The sequence below is a fragment of the Corapipo altera genome, unplaced genomic scaffold, assembly GCF_003945725.1.
Source record: "Corapipo altera isolate COAL_440 unplaced genomic scaffold, ASM394572v1 61411, whole genome shotgun sequence".
NCBI classification, from domain to species: Eukaryota; Metazoa; Chordata; class Aves; order Passeriformes; family Pipridae; genus Corapipo; species Corapipo altera.
In genome coordinates, this window is record NW_020884875.1 from 20823179 (window position 1) to 20848229 (window position 25051).

The window sequence follows — 25051 nt, forward strand, 5'->3', positions numbered from 1 at the left end:
TTTCATATAAATAATGAATTAGGGTTTTTGTCAAAAAGTATGTGATTTTTTCAAGTTGGAATCTGTACCATAACTGGACTTTGGGTTGAAAGTGGTTCACTGCACCTGTTTTGTTCTGAGTTTTTTAATAATCACTGTCTTTCTTTCTTTTTAACAAAAAAACCTCCACATTGCCATATGTAGCAACAATATTAGTATGGAACCAGTAGTTACAAGTTGCTGTGGTCTGATTTTAATGTATTCACTGTGGTAGTCCCTCATATTTTCGGAAGAAAGTTGGCAGCCAGCGTAGATGCATGAGAATATAGGCAGTCATGACACGCCTGGTACTTGGGACAGGCAAAAACCTATTGTTGGTGTGAATCCAAACTACACTTCGAAATTTGCTTTGCCACCTCAACTGTTCACCTGCTTCTTTCTTGTAATAAAATGGCTGTGTGAGAGGAATATAAAATGAATAAACCCAGATCATACTGCAGTGTAGTAGAAGTGGTAAAGTGAGGGATACATAGTAGTTGTAACTGTGAGCTGGTTGAGGTATTACAGATAGTGTGCTGAGTTTTGGATTTGCACAACTAGAAGATGCAGACAGGGTGCTCAAATCTTGTAATTGCTTTGAGAAGATATGGTTTGAAACTCTATCAAAAAACAAAAATGTCAAAGTTTTACACTGACAGTGCTGCAGATCACATCAAGATCAAAACTTACTTGACAAATTTTATTCCAGGGCAACATTGGATCATCGAACTGGGGTCTTAACTTGCTTCAAGAGGAGAATGTAATTCCGGATATAATGGCACTTGCTCAACATTGTGAGGTTCTATCTGTTAGAGGGTATGTGTATCTGATTTATACATAAAATTTCCAGATGGTGGTTGCCATCAGTTTTCAAATAGCTTTACCTCATTTACATGAGTATATTTTTGTACTTTATTGGAAGCCACCTATTAAAAATCACTGATGATTGATACTCAGTCTCAGTTTGATGTAACAGTAGAATTGTATAAGAAGTCTGAAAGAAAATGCAGTAAACAAATGAAACCTATGAAAAAAGATACATACTACTCTTCTTTAAAAAAAAAATAAAATATTTGCTGCTTATCTCTCTGAAAATTAATTTATCATTTCATTTTTATTGAACATCTTTTTGAATCTTTAAAAGCATAAATAGATGGTATCTTGCCTAATATTGCTATTGCATTAGAGTTTGTCCTTTTTTTTCAAAAGGTACTTTTCTACTTTATGTAATAAGGCTCTTGTGAGAATTAGTTTTTATTTTTGAATATTTCGCAGATACTTCAATGCATTTCTTAAGCTTCCAGTGATTTACAAATAAAAATTAACAATATAGTAGTTGGCAGCTTTGTGAAGTTTCTGCTGAATTGTTTTGAAACTTTCAAGAGAGAAATAAGGTTAGTTAAATGAGATGCTATTATTGTTGCTCTTTTTTCTATATGTACGTTAAATACAGAACCTGTGTCTACGTGCTTGGTCTAATAGCCAAAACTAAACAAGGATGTGACATTTTGAAGCATCACAACTGGGATGCAGTAAGACACAGTCGTAGACAGCCTTGGCCCGTGGTCCCTGATGACATGGAGCAGCTCTGCAATGAACTTTCTTCTATACCCAGCACTCTTAGCTTGAACTCTGAGTCCACCAGTTCTAGGCACAACAGTGAAAGTGAATCTGCTCCTTCAAGTAAGTAACCAGAACACCAAGACAAGCAAACGAAAGAAAAACAAATGGAAAAAAGCCCCAAACCATGATAAAATGGCATTTTGGTGTCCTTACCAACCTTCTGGCAGGATGAGGTTCAGGCAAATGGTGTAAAGGTGATTGTGCAGTAAAAAGAGTGCAAGCAAGAGGACAGTTATGTGCATTCAGAGAGATGCAGACAAGTGAGAGGGATTAAACAGTATCTTAGCTTCACATTTGGTGTAGAAGAAAGAAATTTTAACATTAGGGTAAGTTATTAATTTTTTATGTCAAGTCTTGGCTGTTTGCTATAGTATGCTGCAGAAAACTCTGTGCTTAGGTATAAAGATACACTTGGCTGTAGTCAAAGGAATATTCTAGAAAATAGATTCATGTATTCTCTGGGTGTACATACATACACAAAGTATTGCTGTATTTAAATCATTGTGTATTTTGAGTATCTAATGCATTTTATTTTTGCTATGTGTAGCTGAGATTCAAATCCAGAAGTATATCATATTTAGATATCATTAAAGGAGTGCTTCCGTTGTGATCCCAGTAGGTGGATATTTGCACTGAAATAAGATGGCGTGGGTTTCCTTTTGAAGCAGTGAGACCTTCACCTCAGATACTCCTCAAGTTAGTTAATTTGCACTACAATATGCAGAAAAAAATTATGAATTAAAGTAGCAGTAAATTGCATAGATTCACACTTTAGCTTCTATAGAATGACTTCCTATTTTGCAACATCGTTTCTACACTCTGAAGAAATGTCCATTTGCAGTGACAAAGTCTCGTGTAATTTCAGGTATGTTCATCATGGAGGATGACCGTTTTGGTAGTACTTCCACCAGTACATTCTTTCTAGATATTACTGAAGATGCAGAACAAATATTTTATGACAGACCTGGACCTTCAAAGGACAAAGACCGTAGTCCCTTTCCTTTTTTTTCTTCTAGTAGACTTGTGAAAAATCGCATTCTAAACTCTCTTACTCTACCTAATAAAAAACACAGAAGTAGCAGTGATCCGAAAGGAGGAAAGCTGACATCATCTGACAGTAAATCAGGCCTGAGGCGAAATCGTACAGTAACAGAACCTAGTGGTAGCATAGACTTTCCTGCTGGGGAAGAATTCAACCCTGTTTTCAGAGTTCCAAAAATCCAGACTTTACGATTAGAAACTTCTTTTGTTGGAAGTAAACACGTAGAAGATACTGATAGTACCCCAAGTATTGGAGAAAATGATCTGAAGCTGCCAAAAGGTCTTGGAAATGAAATTCATCGGGAAAACACAAGCAAAGAAAGGCTGATAGGAGATGGTACTACACAAACACATTTCAAGAGTCGTAGCTTAAGTTTTAATACAGATACCACAACAAGTGGCATAAGCTCAATGAGCTCCAGCCCTTCAAGGGAGACTGTAGGTGTGGACACTACAAACGTAGATACTGACTGTGGAAGTTTGAGTACTGTGGTAAGCACAAAAACAGTTAAACCAAGTCACTGTTCAACACCACAGTCTAACCACCTGCCTCTCTCAAAATCCAACTCTGTATCCCTGGTACCGCCAGGGTCTTCTCATACCCTTCCCCGAAGAGCCCAGTCTCTTAAAGCTCCTTCACTTGCTACGATAAAAAGTCTTGCTGACTATAACTTCAGCTACACAAGTTCTCGAGATGCCTTTGGCTATGCTACACTAAAGCGCCTACAGCAGCAGAGGATGCATCCTTCACTGTCTCACTCAGAAGCCCTGGCATCTCCAGCAAAAGACGTGCTGTTTACTGACACCATTACCATGAAGTCTGGCAGCCTGGACTCTCGGCTAACCCCAAGCCGGTAAGAGATTATTGTGCACTCATTTCTTACTTCAGTGCTGTAAGAATCAGTTAAATCGGAAAAGTATCTTTCTAATACTTCTTTCTATTTGTGCCTAAAAGGGGCAGTTGTTGCAAGGTGATTCCTAATTCCACTGAAAGCAGTACCAGTATTAGGAGAAAAACAGAAGAATAATTATCAACTTTATAAGTGCTGTCAGAGAAACCTGGCTTTCACAGCTCTGCTTAGCTCCTTTAATGCTGTTGGTGGCAAAGGAAAATGTTTCCTTTTATCACGTTTCCTTCCTGTTTTATTTTTCACAGTATAAAAACGCAATTGCAGTGCTAACTGTTAAAGTTGCAAACACACCAAATTGCCCCTGAAGTCAGAGCTGTATTTCAGAAGCAAATTTTTTTGATGTCACTGGGTGAGGTTTTAGGACAGGGACTCCTGCCAGTATGCTATATTTGTGTTCACTGTGGCATTGAGGCCAGTGAGGAGATACTGGTACCACTGATAGGAATGTCAGTTTGGCTCTAGCTGCAACAGAGCAAAGATTTACTCATAGCATTTATTTTTAGATGGCAGTGTCACCTCTTTATTTTTGAGTAATATTAGATGTTCTGAAGACTAATTAGAGAGTTACATAAGATGTCTGGCTCTTGACATTGACACTGTTCCCAGCTGCAGCAGTCAGTGCTTAACAACTTTCACTTGAAAGGCCTTGTGTCAGATTTTTCCTTTCACATCATCTTACCTCGTGTGTTGGATTTTCACACTACTGTTGAAAAGGAAAAGACACTTTCTATCTCTGTTCTTCCCTTAACATCATCTCTCAGATGAGAGAAGGCGGAGATGCTACCAGTACATGCGTCATCTGCTTATCGCACAGATCAGCAAATGTCCAGTTCCTGAGCTGCACTCCACACCCGGCTGAGCGTATACAGTGCCTGCTTATTGCTCTGCATTTTTGGCCTGATAAAGAGCAACATTCATTTGTTAATATTTTCACACCTTTCTGAAAAGATGCCATAAAAGATAATTTCTTCTCTCTTTGTGCAGTTATGTTAGAACTAGACATGAGTGTGTTGATTATATTAAGAATGATTCAGTAGTTAACCTGTACTGTCCTGGAAATTGAAAGTGCTGTTCCTTGCTCTGTCACGGGCTTCCTGTGCTAGTGCAGGAACAAATCGGTGTCATTTCAGTGGTGGTACAGGTTCTGTTATGGCTGCAAGTAAGATTGTACCATTCCTTGCAGTCGTGCCCTTGATATGCAGAGCAGCCTTGCTATGCAGAGCAGCCTTGCTGCAGTGGACTTTCATCCAAAGACTCTGCATGCAGTGTCATACTGACAATATTCCTGGTGCTTAGCTGTTCATGTTCTCTTGTATCAGTGGATAGGCTCAAGGATTTGAGCCGACCTGTTTGACACTGAACTGAAATGTCTAGAGTGCTCATATCTCTCAGAAGGTTAAATAATTGCAAACATACATGCTAAAAGAGATTTTCAGATTGTGTTGGTCACTAATATAATTGATTGGAAGGACTGCAGTGTAACTAGTACATGTGTTTTTCTTACTGCTTACAGTTGAGTGTCACCGCTGAATAATTGTGGTCCTTATAATTTCAGATTATGTTTACTAATAATTTCAGAGTAAGTTTAATATTTCCAGCTAAAATTCTCCTTAACTGTTGTTTAAATAATAAACTAGAAAGAAATATACTGTCTTTTTTATCTACCAAAGCTATTTCTCTGTCAGTCTTCAGAAAACTTTTGTTTATGATTTATTGACAGATTTATGTGTTAGATTTATTTCTGTGATGATTTTAGTTGTTCTTTTCATTCAGAAGGTTAAAAAACCTTTTTATTTGGGTGAATTATTTTGTGAAACTAAATTTCCCACCTTTGACTTCAAAGACCAACAAAAATGTTAATGCACGTGTCTCAAATCCTGATCATGGCTCTCGCCCTATCAGCTGCAGACATTCCTTCATGAAAACTTAGTAATGTTTATAACTACTAATGATATGTCTGTTAGCTTTTCTAAGAAAAGCGGGGACAAACATTTAGGATTAATACTTCTATCTTTAATTTTGAGAGTCATTGTAGCATGTTGTATTATGAAATAAGTAATGCAATTGGTGACTTTTTGAGTTTAAAATCATACAATCTTTTTGGTAGGAAAAGTCCTTCAAGATTAAGTCCAGCTACTAACACAAGTCCACCATTAAACCATGTCTTTAAGGGCCACATCTACCCACCTTTTAAATGTCTTCAAGGATAGTGACTCAGCTGTTCCAATTCTTGACAACCCTTTCAATGATGAAATTTTTCTTAATATCCAATCTAAACCTCCCCTGGCACAACTTGAGACATTTTCCCTCTCTTTGTGAAGTATGGCTTAACTTTTATTGGAAGTCCACTGCTACTGTCATTAGCAATGGTCTGAATAAGTATCAAGAAAATTATTGATATCCTGTAAATTGTTTCATGCGTTTTTATTGCTTAATAATGTCTTGAACCATACATGGTCAAATTTTGGTAATTTAATTTTATCTGAATATCTGCTAGTCTGTTAGGGCTAAGAAGACTTTTTATTGCCCATCTAAAACAAAAAATTGATAGAAAACTATTTTGAAGGCAAAAAAGAAAGCAAATGTTCACTGTACTTTACCTTCCAATATATAATAATTTGCAATAAAAATTTACTGTTCCCGATGTATGTCTTGTTATTAGGAAGCTTTAATCCACTGCATACAGACCATCTACATTATCATCTGATTAGTGGAAAACATTTATAGATTTTTATCTTTGAGAAATAAAATGACAGATGGCCAAATGTGAGGTTTCCATTACTAGGGCTCTGATCAGCTCTGAGAACTTGTTCTCCTGCCTCTTCTATCCCGACTCGTTTTCCCAACCTTTGTGTCTTCGTTCTTTGAGGTATTTTTCGCAGTCAGCTCTGCTCACTGTGCAGGTTTAAGTTTGTTCTTTGGGCATTTGTTGAGCAAATACTTCCTCCATGCTTTGGTGGCCTGGTGGTGGCACCTTCAGAGTACAGGAATAAAATATTCCCTGCGCACATCACTGGTAGGCTCAAGGTCTGCCTTTGCAGGGATGTGCCTGCTCAGCTCAGAGTTTGAGAATATCCAGGAAATACATGTTCAGTGTATAGGTACGTTTCAAAATGAGGCAGTTAGGCCATTAGCCTAAATCATTACTGGCTCTGTCTGGGCTGTAAATATTCAAAGCCTGGAAACTTGGAGAAAATTTATAGTTTTGCAAGATTAGTTTGAATTCCTGTACTAGGAATTACAAAGAAGAAATTTTTACTCTAGGAACTGCCAAACCATGCAATACGAGGCAGAAAAAGCAATGAGCCTGTAGCTGTAATTTGTTGTAACAAACTCCACGGTCTACAACGGGATGATAAGGATAGTCTTACTTTTAATGTGCTAGAATGGGAGAGTTACTAAAATTGTGATTTATTGTTTCCATGTTGCAGGTTCATGAAAGCTTTAAGTTATGCTTCATTAGATAAAGAAGATTTATTAAGTCCTATTAACCAAAACACACTTCAGCGTTCCTCTTCTGTTCGCTCCATGGTTTCTAATGCTACCTATGGTAGCTCTGATGATTACATTGGCCTTGCTCTCCCGGTGGATATCAATGAAATATTTCAGGTATGTGTGCATTAACTGATTTGGTTTGTATGCATTTTCATACCGAAAGATAGGTAGTCAACTGTTGCCTTTCCATCAGAATAGATTAAATCTAGAGAAATGAGCAAAAACGGATGTGGTACTTTCAAGAAACGCATTTCGGAGAACAAGAGGTTTTCTTCAAACCCTGTTTACGCAAGGTCACTAGTCTGGTTTGCGTTATTAGGCAAATAATGAGACACACTATGTTAAAGGAATATTAAACAATGGTGACATAAATATGCTGTCATAAGATTTTTATTTGACATATGACTTTTTTACTAAAATTAGCATAGTCTGTGGACATTTGTTAATACCTCTTTAGCCAACTAATTGATCATCGCGATGACCATTTATGGTCAACCATAAATTATGTGCATAACCACACAATTAATTCCCTGCTTACCTTGATCTTGAAATATATACCAATATTTTATTATTTAATCATCGTAGTGTTAAATTATATTGTCTTTACATAACCTTAAAGATACATATTTTTAAGTTAGAACAGGTTATTTTAAGTGTCTCAGCAATTGCTTTCCTCTTTCTACTTGGTAGAAAATACTTTCTGGTTTAACAAACAGGGTTTAATATTCTGTTACTTAATTATCAAAACCAGGACATGGTCTATGTCAAAAGTAAATCAGTGGGCTTCCTTATGTTTACTTTATTTAGTTGTTGCCTTTCAGTTGTAAATCACTTTCTTACTAATCTCACAAAAATACAAAACCAAGACCAAAGGCAAATTATTCTGTAATACCTGCTTCTATTTTCCCTTTGTGAAATGATTACTTTTTCTTTCTCCTTCACAGTCTTTGTGGCACATTTATGTTGCTAAATTTCTTCTCTTTAAAGTCTTTTTGTAGTTGAGACATGTCTCAACTCTGCATCCTACAGACAGCATGTTAGATGTCCTGGTTGTTTTTGCACTGCATTTCCAAGATCTCCAGTGCTGTAGAGTCATCATAGGCAAATTATTAATAGCCATTGTGGGTCACTGGTTTTCTTGCGCCAGCCTATCACCACTGTTAGAACATTTACTAACTGGTCATAACCCTTACTTAATAAACATTTATTCACAAATGTATATTTTTCTCATTTGGCTTTTCTTCAGTACTTGGGAGCTTATTATTAATTTTCTTCTTTAATTATATCTTCTTCCTGAAGTAAAAAAATCAACAACATTTTATTTCCTCATAAAATCTCTTTTTCCTTTGTGTTATGATTATCACCTGTGCTAATTTTAATTTTCATTTGAATATTCCAGGTAAAAGAAACTCCATATTTCCAGAAGAAAACTACACCTCCACTTGATGACCGTGGAGCTAGGGTCTTTGCACCTGATGCAGGAGGTACTGGTTTTGTTCCTCTCCTGCATGTTTCTGTTGTTTATTGGTACATTGAGTGGGTTGTTGATTTATTCGTTAATTTTTCATTAGAGAAAAGCTTATTTATTAGCTGTTAAGTTTTGAGAACTGCGTTCTGGAATCTGGATTGCAGGCCATGAATTCCCTGTTTTATTTAGTTTGAGATAATACAGTGTTGCATCCAAGTTTGATCCTACTCTAATGAAGGGAGGAGGAAAGTCTGCTTATCTTCGATAATGTGAGCTAATGCTAATCAAAGACTGGTAGTGATATTGAATTAAAGGAAGTAACACTAGGTAAAATATGAATGCCACATATTGAACTGTTACATTTTGATTTCCCTTGGATTAAACATGAGTGTATAGGAACCAGTGATGGTGTGCAGTGTTTATTTCAGAAAGTAAATTTTGTCTTTCTGTGATGTGTCCATCACAGTTGATCATTGAAGGTGATGGGACATGGTACAAGAGAACTGCAAGTACTCGAATGTGTGGCTTGTTCTGGAATGCAATTTCGTTTTACTCCAGAGAAATTTGTAGGGTCTCAGTATATCTGTTAAAAAGCACAACTGAAAAAAGAAGCCTTGAAATTGGTCCTCTAGTAGTATATTAGGATAACTGTTGTCCTGCCTCCTGGCTAACTGGTGTTTGCTTACAACCACTTTGAGCATTCAAAAAGACACACTTTACTGATTTTTTTTCTTTTGTTTTGTTAGCATTGTATACAAAGCTGATTTTCCTGGAAGTGTGCTTCTGTAGTTTGCTAAGTTTCAGTGTAAAGTAACTCTTCTTCAAAATTGTATTTGTTTGTTTTTTCCACCCAGGAAAGAGCATGTCATAAAGTGTCTTCTGTTTGTTTCTACATTGTTGACTCTGGTTTCTTCCTGTCATGACCACTAAGTTACAGTTTTTTGAATAGTGTTTCTATGTGCATTAGTGCATGTGTAATTTAAACATCTGGTATATTTTATTAATCTTGTTGGACACTATGAAAATTGGTAATTTGTTTGGTGTTACATAGGTATTAGTAATGTTGATACTATGTCAGGATTTGCCACTTACCATCTTTTACAGTATGTGTGTTTAGAGGTTAAACTCTGTCCTTTGCAATGTTATTTTGTGTCTGGCAAGTTGAGACTAAAATGTGATGTCTACTTCTCAAATGCTAACAATGTTGGGAGCTTAACCTCTTTCAAAAAAAATAATGTTATAGGTGTTCATGTGCACATGCTCCCCAGCCTTAAAAGGCTTAAAAGTGGAAATTGATTGAAATAGTGCAGGTTGCTTGGTTTTGGGGTTTTTTTTTAATAACTAAGTCTTATCTACAGGTCTTCCATCAGGTGCAAGTGATGTTGTCAAAAGCCCTTTCCAGATGCTACGACAGCAGATCAGTCTCACAGAAATCATGAATACCAGCCGTTCAGACGCCTCTCAGTTTTTAGAAAGTACAGAGGATACTGGTCTGCAGGAGCACACAGATGAGAACTGTCTTTACTGTGTCTGCATTCAAATTCTGGGTTATCAGCCTAACAACAAAGTGAACTCTGCGTATAGTCGTACAGGTTAGTGTTCCCTGTGGAGAAGTGTGGTAAAACCAAGTGAACCTGTTGGATTTTGTTCATCTAATCTGTAAGAGTTTTTGTGTTGTTACTGACTATTGACCTTAAAATTAATTCTTTAATAAGCTCACTCTGCAACCAGTGGTATTTCTGTGGTCATTTCCAGCTTTTCAGTTTTTAATATTATTATGATTAGGTACCTGCATGTATTTTAAAAATATTTCTGAGTATATGTTAAAATATAAAACTTGAAACCTTATTTAGCACTTAGAATCCGTTTCCTGAAAATTGACACCTGCTGTCCAACTAATGAACAGTCTGACTTCAAGTCTGTACCCTAAAATACAATGAAGTAAGTCTGAGGAGTTGGTGTGTAAGCTGAGCTGTCATTTCTGGGATTTAGTCGTCTTCCCTCATATTTTGAGTTTCGGATGAGACTCAGAAATATTTTTTTGTAATGTCCTCTGCAGAGCTTGCATTTACATGCCTTTTTACAATGTCTGTGGAGAAAAGATAATCCAGTAATGGATGTTTAGTAGGAATCCTTACTGTTTGACGTTAGTGTTACACATTCAGCTAGTAGCACATGTTGGCAGGGGCCATGATACACAAAATGTGAAGAATGGCTCAGAGAGCTGAGCTTGAGTTTGAGTTCAGAAGCAAGAAAGGATGGCAAATAAAATCCCAGCTGTATTTACAGGTGCAACAGAGCCAGGCTCTTGTCAGAGACTTTTCTGCAAACTGTGATAATTGTATGAAAAAAAGTATACATATGAAAGAGCATCTGTATCGTTATATAAAATGGAACTTTATGTGTAAGCATTTTAGGCTTCCATCAGTGTCTAGAAGAGTTGACTATTTTCACTGGAGTATTTTAAGATTCTAAAAAAGCAATTTTTAAAGATTTTAAGTATGATTTTTTCAAAATACAGCATCTACTTTCCAGCTGTACATAGTAATTAGTGCATCAGTGTCTTGCATGTTTACCATTGTTGAAAAATAGCAAAAGCATGTGAATTGAAGAAAAGCGTGAATAACAAAGATGCAACATTTTGTTTATGTCAGATTTTTCAGACATTCCATATACTGACTGGTGTGGGCAGACCATTCACAATCACTTAGACGTGCATTCCTCCAAATTCTCTGGAATTTCAGGCTGTAGTGATGCAGTATCCCATGGTTCGGCTAGCAGCACCAAGAGTACAGAACTTATGTTAGGTAAGTTTGAAAGCCTTATGATTATTAGAGACTGTAACTCTTGAAGTATGTTTTAGGTATTGTGGAAAAATTATATTTCGCTTATATACACTGCAACTGATTAATGCTCATTATTAAACAAAAACTGAACAAATCTGGATAAAAACATCTCTGGGTGGGAGAACGTAGTTCTAGACTCTTCTTTTGCTATAAGCATTTCTACAGGCTATTCAGTACCTCTGTATCTGACATTACAAGCAAATTGACTGCCTTTTTTCCTAACTGATGTTAATTTAAAAAAAACTTTTAAAAATGACTGAATTTCTGTAAAGAGAAAGACATTTCTTTTTTATACTTGCGTATTAAATTTTGACTTATCATTTCTTATGAAGTAGCTGGTTGCTGAATTCTCCACTATCTGAGAGAAACTCTTCCAGTTTGCAACATGATTTAGTGATAGAGAGAGCACTGTGACTTCATCTTAGAGGATATTCCAGTTACAAAGTTTTCAAATATTTGAAAAGGGTTTTAAACTGTTTAAATTCCTGAAAATAGTATTTAATTTTAGTAGAAATATTTTTGATCACTCAGAATAATATGTAAATATGTATGTGCATGTACGTGTATGGAGTGCTAAAACAGACTTTCGTGGCATACTATTAGCAAAATCAAAGACAATTTTGTTTAAATGCCATACTGTTTAATTTGTTTTTCCAGGAGTAAAATCAATCCCAGATGATACTCCAGTGTGCAGAATACTTCTGCGGAAAGAGGTCCTACGTTTGGTAATCAATTTGAGTAGTTCAGTAGGAACTAAAGGCCATGAAACTGGACTTTTGACGTAAGTTCAACACATTCCAGATGTTTTAGCAACATTTAGTCATCTGTATTCTCTAAGATCTGGGGGACAATGAAGAATTTAACTTCTCAAAAAATTGTCAAGGAGATATGATTGACTGTCATGTAAAAGCTAAACAAATAATTTTAGCATTTTTGCTCTGTGTTTAATATTGTACTCTTCACCAGACTTTTTAAAATCAGTGTCTTTAAAAAAGAAACTAAGTTTTTTTATTTATGCTGAGTAATAAATAAGCACAATAACAAACTGAAAGTAACTTCTTGAGAAACACAACTCTGCTTTAGGCAAGAGTACAACTACTGAAATTAGTTTATTTTAAAAAATGTTATAACCTATAGGTTTCTGGACTAGTGACATTGGAAACTGGCAAATGCTAAAAGAAGAGTTCTACTTTGTTAATGATGATAGTCTAATTGAAAAGTTTCTTTTAAAATATTGTGGAAATCTGCTCAAGACTTATAAATTTTGTTTATTCTGTTGTTCAGAATTAAGGAGAAGTACCCCCAAGCATTTGATGACATTTGCCTTTACTCTGAGGTGTCCTACTTGTTAGCACATTGTACATTTCGACTTCCATCCCGAAGATTCATTCAGGAGCTGTTTCAAGATGTTCAGTTCTTGCAAGTAAGTGGAGGGTTCACGTGCACTGAAGGTACCAAAATGTGCTAGCTCGGTGCAGGTTTCACGTTCTGAGTAAAAGATGCTTTCAGAGAGGTATGTCCTAAAGGAAACCAAAGTCTCTAACAATATTAATACTTCCATCTTTTTCTTTTAGATGCATGAAGAAGCAGAGGCTATTTTAGCAACACCAACAAAGCAGCCTGTAATCGATGCATCAGCTGAATCCTGACCTCTGCCGAAGCGGTGCATTTCATGCAGACTTTCTGAAATCCTCACACAACCTACGACTGACTGGACAAAAAAGGCTTGGAGCACCATCTTCTAGACTGTTCCAGAAGCTACTGGTACCTGAAGACTGAACTGAAAACATTTGCTTCCTCAACCAATTACTGCCACAGTGATTTGAGCCCTTTGGGGATTTATTAAACATTACATAGTTTTAATAATAGTAATTACCAGTATATGCAAGAGCCAAGCACTGAACGCCTCCACAAGTTTTCATTTCATTTTCTACCATACATTAAGAAGAAAAAGGACACTTGCAGAGACATTATTAATTGACTTACGATTCTGTTCCAGAGAAGCAGAACGATGCCTTGCTTTTTAAACCCTGAATACCAGGAATCAGAGAGATGGGAGTGCATTCCACTGCCAGCAATGGGGAGCCATGCTGTAGTTGTGGGCACTAGGGGATTAATATTAGCCCTTCTCTGTTGGTTTTTGTACTGTTTATAACACTATGAACATGGGGATTTTTAACTTCAGACAGAAAGAAATGCCTCTGTGAATCTGAGGTTTCATTAAGTTATTTTAATATTGCTATAGTTGTAAGACATTTATTAGCAGTTTCTTCAATTTCATTACATTTACATACATGTACCTTGCCTGAACCAGTTAAGGATTTTCACTACAATTTGATTTTCAAAAAACCAAATACTTTAAATCTAAAATGCTGAAATGAGATTGTTTTCCCTGAATATTATGCATGTGTTTGCAGTTTCTACACTCATGCTCATAGAATACAAATGTGGGTCTTACTCTTAACTACAATCGTTTAAAAAGCATGATTTGTATCAGATAAGCAAATATTGTATGAACTAAACTTGAAGACATTTAATCATTGTAGCTTTTGTGAGGAGACATAACATGAGTGTTTTCCAAGTTCCATGGAAACAACTTTTTATAAAAACAAAGGTTTATTTGAATTTTCAATGGGTTAGTGATCAAGTGTCTGATAGTACTAATAATTGTAGTGAAAAGCCTTAAGTAACAAATTTTGGAGCAGCCGTACTTATAATTTTATACTGGTATTTAAGACTTGTTGCAAAAGTTAAATGATACAGTGACTGATAATGACTGAAGTAGTTGCCTCAATCATGTTACTAGTTAGGTTTCTAAACTAATAAGTGCAAGCTTAAAAGAAAAAAAAAAAGAATCCCTGTCACTTTTGTCATGAATCTAAAGATTCAGAAGCCTTTATACAAAGGTAGTATAAATATATGCAAATGTGTACATATAGTAGCATGGCCACCTTTGTTAGAATGCCTGTAATAGAAGGGATTACCCTTTGATTTTGATATAGGTGAATAATTCAGCTGGACTGTACTGAGTAGAACGTATTTTTATCCATTCACTTCTACCATTTTTTATAATTGTCAGATTAATACTTAACTGAAACTTATCCTGATGCTCATAACTCTGTTCTTACTAGCTATGCTACTGGAGATTTCAAGAAGTAGTCCTGTGAATGGTAACACATGATTCCTAGTGAAACATAGAATTTATTTCTTCTTATTGGAAATTTCACCATGCCATATAAGCACCGCTTTGCAGCTATCACTTCACTGAGTTCTTGTGTGCACTGCATACCATCAAGTTCCGGTAAAGCAAATTGTAAGTTGCTGCTCATAGTCAAATTTAGTTCCTAAGATTATCTTTTCATGAGTTCCCACTGAAAGAAGGAGCAAAAAGAAACTGATTCAACTCTTCTGTGGTCGTTGACACATATAATACATCTGTGTCAAGACATGTTTGAAATGTTCTGAAAACAGACCACACCAGTAACTACTGGACTTCTGGTCATAAGAAATAAATGCTTCTGTAAAACCAAAATGTCAATCACAGTAGACCAAATAGTGGTATAAACTCCAAAGGAAAATAATGTAGTTTTCCCACAAATGGGGATAGCGTATGTTATACAGTAGTTTCAAGCACTACCTCAGTTAGGCTAGAGTAGAAGAGATTTGTTTTAATAACTAAATGGGGTTACATCAAACAACTCCATGTTATTTTTCTGCAGTTAAAGCAAAATAAACAAGTTTTATCACCTGTATTTAAATAAAACACCTCTGTTCATTTGTTAAGTTTAACCCATAGCACTTAATGTAGAAAGGCCTCTGATTATAAAAAGGTAAGCAAACCTACTTTTGAAAGAATTTCCATCCTGAAATGCTTATGCATTCTGAAGTACTTGCTTGCTTGTGTGGGGATCCATGACAACAGAAACTTGACATAAATAATTATGGCTGCAAATTCAGTTATAAAGCGTGATTTTTCTTCTGAAAATGTATGAGTGTCAGTAATTTCAACAAGTATGCATCAAGGATGTAAAGTCTGTACTGTACATAACATACAACATTTCTAGAAAATTAATTTACATACTGACATTAAGCTCATTGATGTTTCTGTTTAATTGGCAAATGAAGGGGATACTGTTGTTGAAGGAAATTTATATTGGCCTAGTTATAAACTGTGAATTTCTAAATCTATAGATCTCTTTTTTTCAAATACTGTTTTCAAAGTTCTTGTTTTGGGCTTTCGTTTGGTTCATTTTAAAGCTTCAAAATGAAAATGTAGTGAGCAATGATTGTGCTTGTATTAGCCCTAATAAAGAATCTCTTCCACTTCTCCTAGGGAAGCTGACAGACCACCCACTATTATATTTCCAGTCTGAATGATACTGTTGAATAAATGGCAAAGTGTGTAATGTTCACCTACACTATATACCAATGCAGTTGGGTTGCTGTGGCAAAGAAAACTTTCCCACATGCTCATATGCAGCTTAGAGACAGAAGCCATTGTGGGAAGGAGAGGCTGCTTCTGAAACCAGTCACATTTAGTCTACTGCATTAGCTGTCCAATTTACTTTGTTGGCTTTTACAGTCAGTGGAAAGGGGCAGCCCTTTGCAAAGGGCAGTGAACTGGTGGGGCCCCCAGGTACCTCTTTCTCTCCAGGGAGGGAAGGAGGACAGAGCTGGGTGCTGAGAGTCTCCTTTTGTAAAGAGAGACCTTTTCAGCTCTCTGAAATTCAGACATGCAGCATGCTCCCAGCTGTTGCAGACATCAGTTAGAGCTGGAGATGGTCAGGCTTTGAAGTGGTGAACCTGTATGTGGGGCCCCTGGCATATTGTGCTTCAATCAAGTTGCTTTTCCTCATCTGACCATTCTTATTTGACTGACATCTGGCATACCTACCCAAAATGTTCTCTCATTGCAGGGTGGCGGTGTTTTTTCCCAAGTGGAGTTCTAAACAATTCGGATTCAGTAGTGTAGGGTGCAGTGGCTCAGCACGCTGAGGTAAGCTGCCATTATAAGGCACCAGTGAGAATCCTGCTTGGCTCTTTGTTGTCTTATTTGAAACATACGTAGTGATCTTGAATGAGATTTAGTTTGCAGTGAGACTGAAAACAAAACCGTAGCACCTTTACTATGTGCCTGAAGAGTAAGGTAGCTATTCAAGAAACAGAAAATAATCAAAACCTTGTGAGAGTTGGAAGAGTTGTTGCTGCTTCATAGTTGTGTCCTGGTCATGATATTTGGCTTTTTGGGCTGCAGGAAACTGGTGTTTCCCTGTAAGGGAACATAAGCTCCAGTTTAGCAATGGCAGTGGAAGGCTTGTTACCAGTCTCAGGAACATCTCCCTGGTTCTGCTCACCTCCCAGCAGGGCAGCACACAAGTCTTGTTACTGTGAGCTTTACTGGAGCCAGTTGAAAGCAGGTCCAGTAACTGCTTTTTTTTTAATAGTTTAAAAAAACTATTAGAACACTTCTATTATTGTGTGCTTATTAAAGATATACTTGGTAAGAGTAAAACCTGAACTATAAAAGAACTCTGGGGACATGCTAGAAACCATGTTTGTATTTTTCTAGAGGCCCTCCATCTCCTTGGTTTTTGTTGTAAATCCTCATGGTGGTTCCATAGATAGTTTTGTTTTCAACAGATTTATATTCAATAAAGAATGCGGATTTTCTTTGGGCTATTTTTGTAGCATAGATGGACAGCAATGCCACAGCATGCAGAAGTTGCACATTTTGAGTTGCTTTGTAAAATACACTATTTTATTTGAGAAATGTGATTTATGCCAAAAAATGTAACATGCCATTTTGCCACTGAATAGGGTGTCTCAGCACAAGATACAATGTCTAAGGGGATAAAAGGCAGACAATTTTTAGTTTTGATTGAAAAATTGTTCCAATACTGGGCTGTCAGCATCCCTAAAACTTCATTACAAGAGATTATCTAAATTAATCGTTCTGATCTGAGGAAAGGGATCAAGGAAAATCTCAATACTTATTCTCCCTGTCCTGTGCGGTCTTTTTTTTATTTAGTAATACGCTGCTACATATTTGGAGGTTCTAGTGTTTTAGGTCACTGAACAGACATTGAAATCTGATTTATATTGTATACCTGTAACATAGAAAGAAAAAGTATTTATATATTTTACGTAAGAATATTGCATTGAGCTGTGTATAATTTAAACAGAGGCTTGTCCCAAAATGGTATTGCCCATCTTGATTTTCTTCGTGTTTTTCTTTTTTCTTTTTCTGTTTTTTTTTGTATACTGTGTACAGTTCATGTCAATGAGCATTAAAGGCCTCCTGAAGCGTAGTCTTATCAAAGGGATGCGTTGTTAATAAAATGTACTTAAACTTCTCATAGTTGTTCTGGTCTCTTATGTACCTCTCAGCACTAGAAATGGGTTGGAATTTTATTTACATTTGTAAGTTACTAATCAACTAGAATGACCAGATGCTTTCTAAATAAACGTTTTTGTCAAAAACATATTTTATATTAATGCTTTGTAAGATAAAAAAATAGAGACTCTTTAATAGTTTGCACACCATTTTTATTTTAAAACTTTATCATGCTGATACTGAGAATACTTTTCCATTATGTGATGGTTTAAGTATTAGCATTTCAACAACAGCTATGAGAGTTGAATTATCAAAAAAAAAAGAGGATTACACTTTTGAACTCATTCAGCCATTAATGCAAGACAGATGTCTTAGTATATAAAAATTATACATGCTTCCCCAGCCATGCAAAAATACTTTCCTGATCTTCAGTTCTGGCACACAGACTGCACCTCTTGACTGGCACAGGGGCATTATCCTCCCTGGAATCCTCTGTTTGTGTGCTTTTATGCACAGGTGGTTTCACGAAGCACCACCCATCGGGGCCAGGAACCAAAAGGGTTTACAGGGAAGGAGCTGTTGGCTTCTCCTTAGCTCACCCAGCAGTCTGGTACCCAGTCAAGTGTTTCATTTTGTCCAGATAATGAAATTTCAGCAGCACAGGATCTCCCTAGGAAAGACCAAGGGAGCTGAGAGGTGAACAGGTTAATGTGTCTCACCCCACCATCAGGAAGGCACAACTGGCTGAACCCACACACACACACACACTCCTCCATTCATTTCCTGGGCGGAATTGCTGCAGCCAAGCCCCAGTGACAGCAGCTTCTTCAAAGTAGGGATTTGGGCTTTGTTGCAGCTGTCCCCTCTGACACAAGGAATTGCAGCAATGCCAAATTTTAACATGTTTAGTGGGATGTTGACTTGTCAGAATTCCTTAGCTACGTAACTCTTGATTTAGGGTACCTTTCAACCTTTTTGAATAAACAGGCCTTTTTCTGAAATGCACAGCTCAGAAGTTTTATATCGATAGTGACAGAACAGCTCCCTTCTGTTTATTGGCCTTTTCTCCAGCAGCAAAACTTTTAAACTACACAAGTACATACAATGTGATGAAACACTTTGGAGAAGGAAATGTTCCAAGCTGTAATAATACTGTGGTATCAAGGTTTCAAATGCACTGTAACCCAGAGGTAAAGGGAAGAAAAGTTTCTCTCGGATGTTTCCATTGAACAGCATCAGCCTCCTCCCTTACCTTCTCTTGTCAAACTGCCCTTCAGCAAAATGTGCCCAGCCACATTTCCTTACTCCACTGGCTGAAGGCTGACAGGAAGGACCCTGCTGTAATTTTTCTTTACTTGTCAAATGAGTCTGTGTGCCATCTGTACACACACAGCACAGTGTGCTGGACTGGACACCTCTGACCCCAGCTGGCCATCCCTGTGTTTGTACCTTTGTCTGTACCTCACCTTTTCCTACCTGAAAACCTCTCTCTCTTTGCAGTGAGTGCTTGTCTCAGCTGTAGGCTAAGGTCTTACTGGTTTTCCTGTTGCAACATAGCTTGTGGACATTACAACAGTATTTGTAATCAACAGTGTAAAAACTAGATGTGGTTCAGTATCAGAACTCACTTGTGCCTGCAGCTGCTTTAGTTCCTAGGAAGTGTGATTAGCTAGCTTGTTAAACACAGGGAAGACAAGTGACTGCATTTTAGTGAACTAACTGAAGATCAAATTGGCAGAGACCTTCCATTTTTTTCACCTTTGATAACCGCTTATTCCATGCTCCTAAGCTGAAACCATGTGACACATTCCAAACAGCACTGTAAGGATGAAAAACTAAAGGGTTCCTTGTGCCCAGAGGAGGTAAATCTAATGAGCCTTTCAGCTACAGTTCCAACTATACTGCATCATTACAAATTTATGATTTTTTGAAATCAAAGTGAAAGGCCAAGTTCACTGCTGCCTACTGTAGGGATTCTGAATGTTAAAATAATTTCATTGATGCTTGGTTTTTGTTTGTTTTGGTCTAGGGTTTTGGGTTTGGTTTTTTTTGATTGTTTGGTTTGGTTTGGTTTTTGGTTTTGTTTTGTTTTGTTCTGTTTTTTAACACATGCAAAAGCAGTGTTGGGAGATCTAGCTGATGCAGCCTGAATATGACATTCTTCACAAATGGGATACATACACCTATGCATCTGACTACCCTGTTTCCTTACGTGGTTGGTGGTTTGGGGTTTGCTATGGAAGTACAGGAGTTAATGCCAAAAGAAGTTCAGTTCATGTGCAAAAGCAGAGAGACAGTGCGTGGTACCACCTCTGCAAACAGCTTTCCTGCTGCAAAAAGAACTTCCCACCTAGCTCCCCACATTTCTTTAGTAAAGACAATTTTACAGGGTCATTCTTCCAAACAGAGAAGGCAGAAGTGTGATGAGCCCCAGTGACAAGAGATGGAAGCAGGGGCTTGTACTATAAAAATATGGTTTTTGTGCTCTTTCACCCAACAAGTGCCGTTAGGATGCAGGTGCAGTGAAAGCATGGCAATAACTGGATTTTGGTGCTCTGGGCAGCTCTCCTAGGGAAAGTCAAAGTTCCTTCAAATCTTCTAGTAATGTGCCACACTGTATGCAGGTAAACTTTCCATGATGATTCCTTACATCACTTAAGAGACAGAAAATAAAACCCACCCCTCACTATCACTGGGCTGGGTAATGCTCCATGCCCAGCAGCACAGCACCCCTGGCTGGGGTGGCCAGAGCATGTAGTAGCGTACTGCAAGTGAAATAAATTCCTTGAGCACAACAACCTATCCCCTTGTTTAACTTGCTCCTCTATGAATAAATTTATCTCTGTCAAATACAGCAGTTCTCTGCATCACGCTATGACAGACTGCTGTGATCTAGCTTTCTACACAATACAGGCCACAAAACAGCCTATAAATCTTATATAATCCCCATAAACTTGTAATGAAACCATAACACACATTGTTCCTGTGTGCAAGCCAGTACTGAAAACTAGTCAAAGTAGGGCAGTTGAGTTTGTGAGAGCCCTAATCAAAAGAAGTTCTCATCTATATTGTGTAATCAAACACTGGATGGACTGAATGGAGGAGAGTACATCAAAGCCTTCTCCCCAGGCAGTGCACATCTCTCTGTGAGATATATCTCGGACTGTTCTTTCTGCCAGCTGTTTCTCTGGTTGCTGAGGCTGTGTCCTCATTAAAAATATCAATATAGCAGTGTGGCTGGTATAGCCCTACTACCGGCTCTGTCTTGTTCACTTCCAGTGTCTCCGGTGTTTGATAGGGATCAGATTCAACATCAAGATGAGAAAAATAAGCAAAATTTTCAAACCAATTATGAGTTTGAGAGGTAGGTGTGGGTGGAAGGTCTCTCTCTACATTTTCCTTAGGGTAAATCCAGGGCGAATTGTGACCATCAGTCTTGTCTTCGGTTGGTATTGAAGACAACTTGCTCCATGGATGTAATTTCTGGGCTTCAGCCTTATTGTCCACAGCCAGCATGTCAGGAATGCAGTCATTTATTTTCAGCACTTTCTCAGAACCAATCTACAAGAGAACCATTCAACAAAAAAATTAGTCAATGAAAAAAGTTGAGAGTAAAGAAAAGGGAGTGATCACTTCAAGGACTTCTAATATTGTCTTACACATATTTTTTTGGTTTGGACTTTTCAAATAAATGAGAATTTGAAGGAAAACCTATGGAGAGAATGTTCAGTGGAAGTAGTATTTTATGTTGAATCTATCAGACTATTTATTTAGAGAATTCTTTTTTTTAAGTAAATTCATTACAACTGTATTTGAAGAAGGAACCATGCCCCTCTACTATGAAGACTTTGCCAGGTTTTTGTTGTGGGTTGGTTTTAGTCTTAACCAGAAGCAACTGGAAGACATCAGCATGGGCTGATAGGTGTACTGACTCCTGGAGGCCTCTGGCCAATCCTCTCCTCCCAGCCAGACCTGGCAGTGCTTGGCAGAACCCCCTGTGTTCTCCCAGGGGCCAGCAAGTGCTTTGCTCTGCAGTGCCCTACTGCAGATGGGTGTGGGGCAGAAGCTGAGGCCGGACACAGCTCATAGACTGGCGTGTGGGAGCAGGAGGAGCGGGCAGGCACAGCTCACAGGCCGAGATGTGAGGCAGGAAGAGCAGGCACAGCTCATAGGCTGCAGTGAAGTACAGTATTGTCTGGTCTGCTGCATTCAGTGTGAGGGGTTGAACAGCAGTAGTGGAGGAATCACCTACTGTATCAAAAGATTTCATTTATTCTCCAGTTATGCACTGGCTTTTTGCAGTAACAGACTGCAGAATATAAACTGGTCCCTGTAGAGTCACATGAATGCCAAAAAAGAAAATTCTCCACTAAAGAGTATTATTAAACTATGTTAATGTTTTTATAATGGTTAAATGAAGTCAACACAAAAATTAAAAAGAAGTTAATTTTTAAATTTAATCAACACAAAAAGAATATTTTTTGAAACTTTGATTTTGAAATCAAAGAATGGACATATTAAACACACTAGATTTTCACTGATCTTACCTTAAACTCTTTGAATGACAGCACTTTGCTCTTGTTAGGACTAGGTATTGCAGGACAGCAGCACTCCTTCACCCTGGAAATAGGAGAGCAAAATAAAAGACATTTTTGTTCTCTCATAAAAGCACATTCTACCAGCAGAAGCCACACATAGATGTGTACAGACACAGCAGCAGAAGATGAGTGTCTCAGAAATGCCACAAGCCAAATACAACATGCACACAGTTTGACAGCCAAAGGAAGAAATGAATGAGGCCTTACAGCAGGCTGGAAGCAACAAGCTGCAGCAGTGGTTTGTGAATTAGGTTAGTTACATTCTCTGTCTGCAACAGAAAAATGCTTTATAACTTACCACTTCTTCTTCCAGTGGCATATGGCTGCTACTAGGGTTGGAACTATCACTAGCAGGAATAGGAAGTACAGCACATTATCTGTGAAAGAAAAATACTTTTAAATTTTGCTTTTAATTCCTCACATGTTAAAATCAATACAGCCTGAGTTTCTCAGGCAAAAATAACACCAAGCCCATGTGAGATACCTGCCACTAACTCAGCAGTAATACTGTGTGGTCCATGGTTGAATTATTATTAGACTGCTTTTTATTTGCTCTCATATTGGCATCTTTACTGTGAGAGGAAATTTCCAAAACCTAAGGCAATGAGAACTTCACTTATGTATTGTTTTAGGTTTTCTCTCAGATCTCCAAAGAAGACAGATTTTACTGTAAGAAGTGAACAGAACATCTATACTTCCATTTTGGATTGACTATAGCAAGAGAGACACTACACTAGTGTTCAAATCTTCTAGGATTTATGTGGATACAAGGATCTCAGTATTTCCTCCTAGCTGGAAGACACAGCCTCGAGCTACACTGTTCACAAACACTTGAGGCTGTAAGTGGGCTGAGGGGGAACACTAGTCAGTGCCAGCTCTCCCTCTGCCCTGTACCAGAGAGTTCATGTGTTCCTACCACACACCACAGCAGGGAATGGGCACATGTTATGTTCTCCTTTTATCTCTTTTTTTGGGTGAGTTAAGCCCTCATTTTTATTCTCTGCATGGCTGTACAAATGTCTTGCTGGCTAATGGGAGCTGGAACATGGAACACAGAGGGATGCAGAGGCAGAACCATGCCTGTGAGGTACCATGGGGGTTTAGACACTGTTCTGCTAGTTAGCCTAAAGCATGAAGTCTCCTTGCATAAGCCAATGCCTCCCCCTTTCCTATCCCTCCCCCTCACCTCCAAACCCAAGAAGTTTCTCAAAACCAGGCATCTCCAATTTGGATCATAAATTTCACAACCATGACTGCTGACTGGTATTTTCAAGGGAAAAGAATTACAGCCAAGTGATTTCCTCTTCCGCTGTGGTGATCAAATCTGCCTACTTAGCAAACACAGTGCTTAGGCCAATAAACCTTCCATATCAGTTTATGAAGTAGTTAACTTGGCAATAGATTTAAGGCCTGATGAGAATAAGAAGTTCCAAGAGTCCATACAGATATTACCTGTTTGCACACAAATCTGTAGTTTCCATGCATTAGAAAACCAATTAAATCCAAATACAATTCTTCAATAAGCTCTAACAAACAGGACTCACTAGGCATGCAAGTGTGTGTATATTAAGCTATTTCCCAGAAAGATTTAAGACTTAAATAAGGATATAAATTAATTTCAGTCTAAATTTTTTTAAAAAAAACCTATCTACTTTAAATTATCAAAATGCCATATCAGTACGCACATGTGATTTCTCAGTTGGATTCTTTCTTAAGTGCACATTGCATTGAATTACATGTTTTTCCTTGAGAAAGGGAGATTATTATCAATAATCTCATGAAAATTTTAAATCATCCCATACTTCTGCTAGAATACATTTTCCACAGCCAGTACTCACAGTTATATGGTGTGTCTATGTATATAAAGTTATCAATGGGAGTCTCTCCTCCACCTGTATATGCTGTAACCCCTAGTTTGTATTTCGTGTTGGACATCAGGTGTTCCACGGTGTATCTCTTTTCTTCTGGATTTTCAATTGTGTATTTACATAGCTCTGAATTATCTAAAATGAAACATAAGATAGAATCATGAAATCACAAAGTCTGGAAGGGACCCTAAAGATCATCTCATTCCATCCCCCTCCACCATGGACAGGGACACTTCCCATTAGACCATGTTACTGAAAACCACATCCAGCCTGGTCTTGAACACTTCCATGGATGGGGCATCCACAACTTTTCTGGACAATCTGTTCCAGTGCTTCATTACCCTTACGGTGAAGAATTTCCTCCTAATATCTAATCTAAATCAATTTTTTTCAGTTTAAAACTATTACCCCTTGTCCTGTCACCAGACCCTGGTAAAAAGTCTTTCTCCATCTTTATCATAAGCCCCTTTTAGATATTGAAAGGTTGCAGTAAGTTCTCTTCAAAATGTTACAACCCCACTTATTCATGGTCACTGAAATAAAGAAAACATTTGTAACGTGCCTTCTTTGTAATTTGCACACTTTCTTACGAGAAGGATGATGCATCCTGACTCACTGCCACAGGGCTGAACTCACATCCCTTCTAGCTGGACTGTCCAGCATTGCCCATCTTCTCGCAGACACCCAATAACTTGTTGTCAAAGGCTGCAACTGTTTATTTTCATTTCCTTTCACTAGAGCTTTTAGCATAGTAATTTGAGTTTTGCCATTTCCTTTTTTTTTGCCAGAATTCTGTAGCCCTTAAACTTAGGTCAAGTTCTTTGAAGATAATCGAAAGCAAGAAACTTC

General features: G+C 37.6%; 2 protein-coding genes across 4 annotated transcripts in view; one reads left to right on the forward strand and one right to left on the reverse strand.

The window, feature by feature from the left end:
• RICTOR (RPTOR independent companion of MTOR complex 2) overlaps positions 1-17756 on the forward strand; it is a 74387-nt gene extending 56631 nt beyond the window's left edge. Inside the window, exons 29-38 of the mRNA XM_027634402.1 lie at positions 728-834; positions 1472-1701; positions 2507-3536; positions 7025-7202; positions 8488-8572; positions 9915-10148; positions 11211-11363; positions 12060-12183; positions 12687-12825; positions 12977-17756. Coding sequence (XP_027490203.1) covers positions 728-834; positions 1472-1701; positions 2507-3536; positions 7025-7202; positions 8488-8572; positions 9915-10148; positions 11211-11363; positions 12060-12183; positions 12687-12825; positions 12977-13051 — 2355 coding nt within the window. The 3' untranslated portion in view covers positions 13052-17756. The remainder of the gene's footprint in view (positions 1-727; positions 835-1471; positions 1702-2506; positions 3537-7024; positions 7203-8487; positions 8573-9914; positions 10149-11210; positions 11364-12059; positions 12184-12686; positions 12826-12976) is intronic.
• Positions 17757-17931: 175 nt separating this feature from the next.
• Positions 17932-25051, reverse strand: part of OSMR (oncostatin M receptor) — a 29523-nt gene continuing 22403 nt past the window's right edge. For all 3 annotated transcript variants that reach the window (XM_027634403.1, XM_027634405.1, XM_027634404.1), the window contains 4 exons: positions 24173-24337; positions 22633-22711; positions 22284-22356; positions 17932-21297 (listed from right to left, as the gene is read on the reverse strand). In XM_027634403.1, coding sequence (XP_027490204.1) covers positions 20848-21297; positions 22284-22356; positions 22633-22711; positions 24173-24337 — 767 coding nt within the window. In that variant the 3' untranslated portion in view covers positions 17932-20847. The remainder of the gene's footprint in view (positions 21298-22283; positions 22357-22632; positions 22712-24172; positions 24338-25051) is intronic.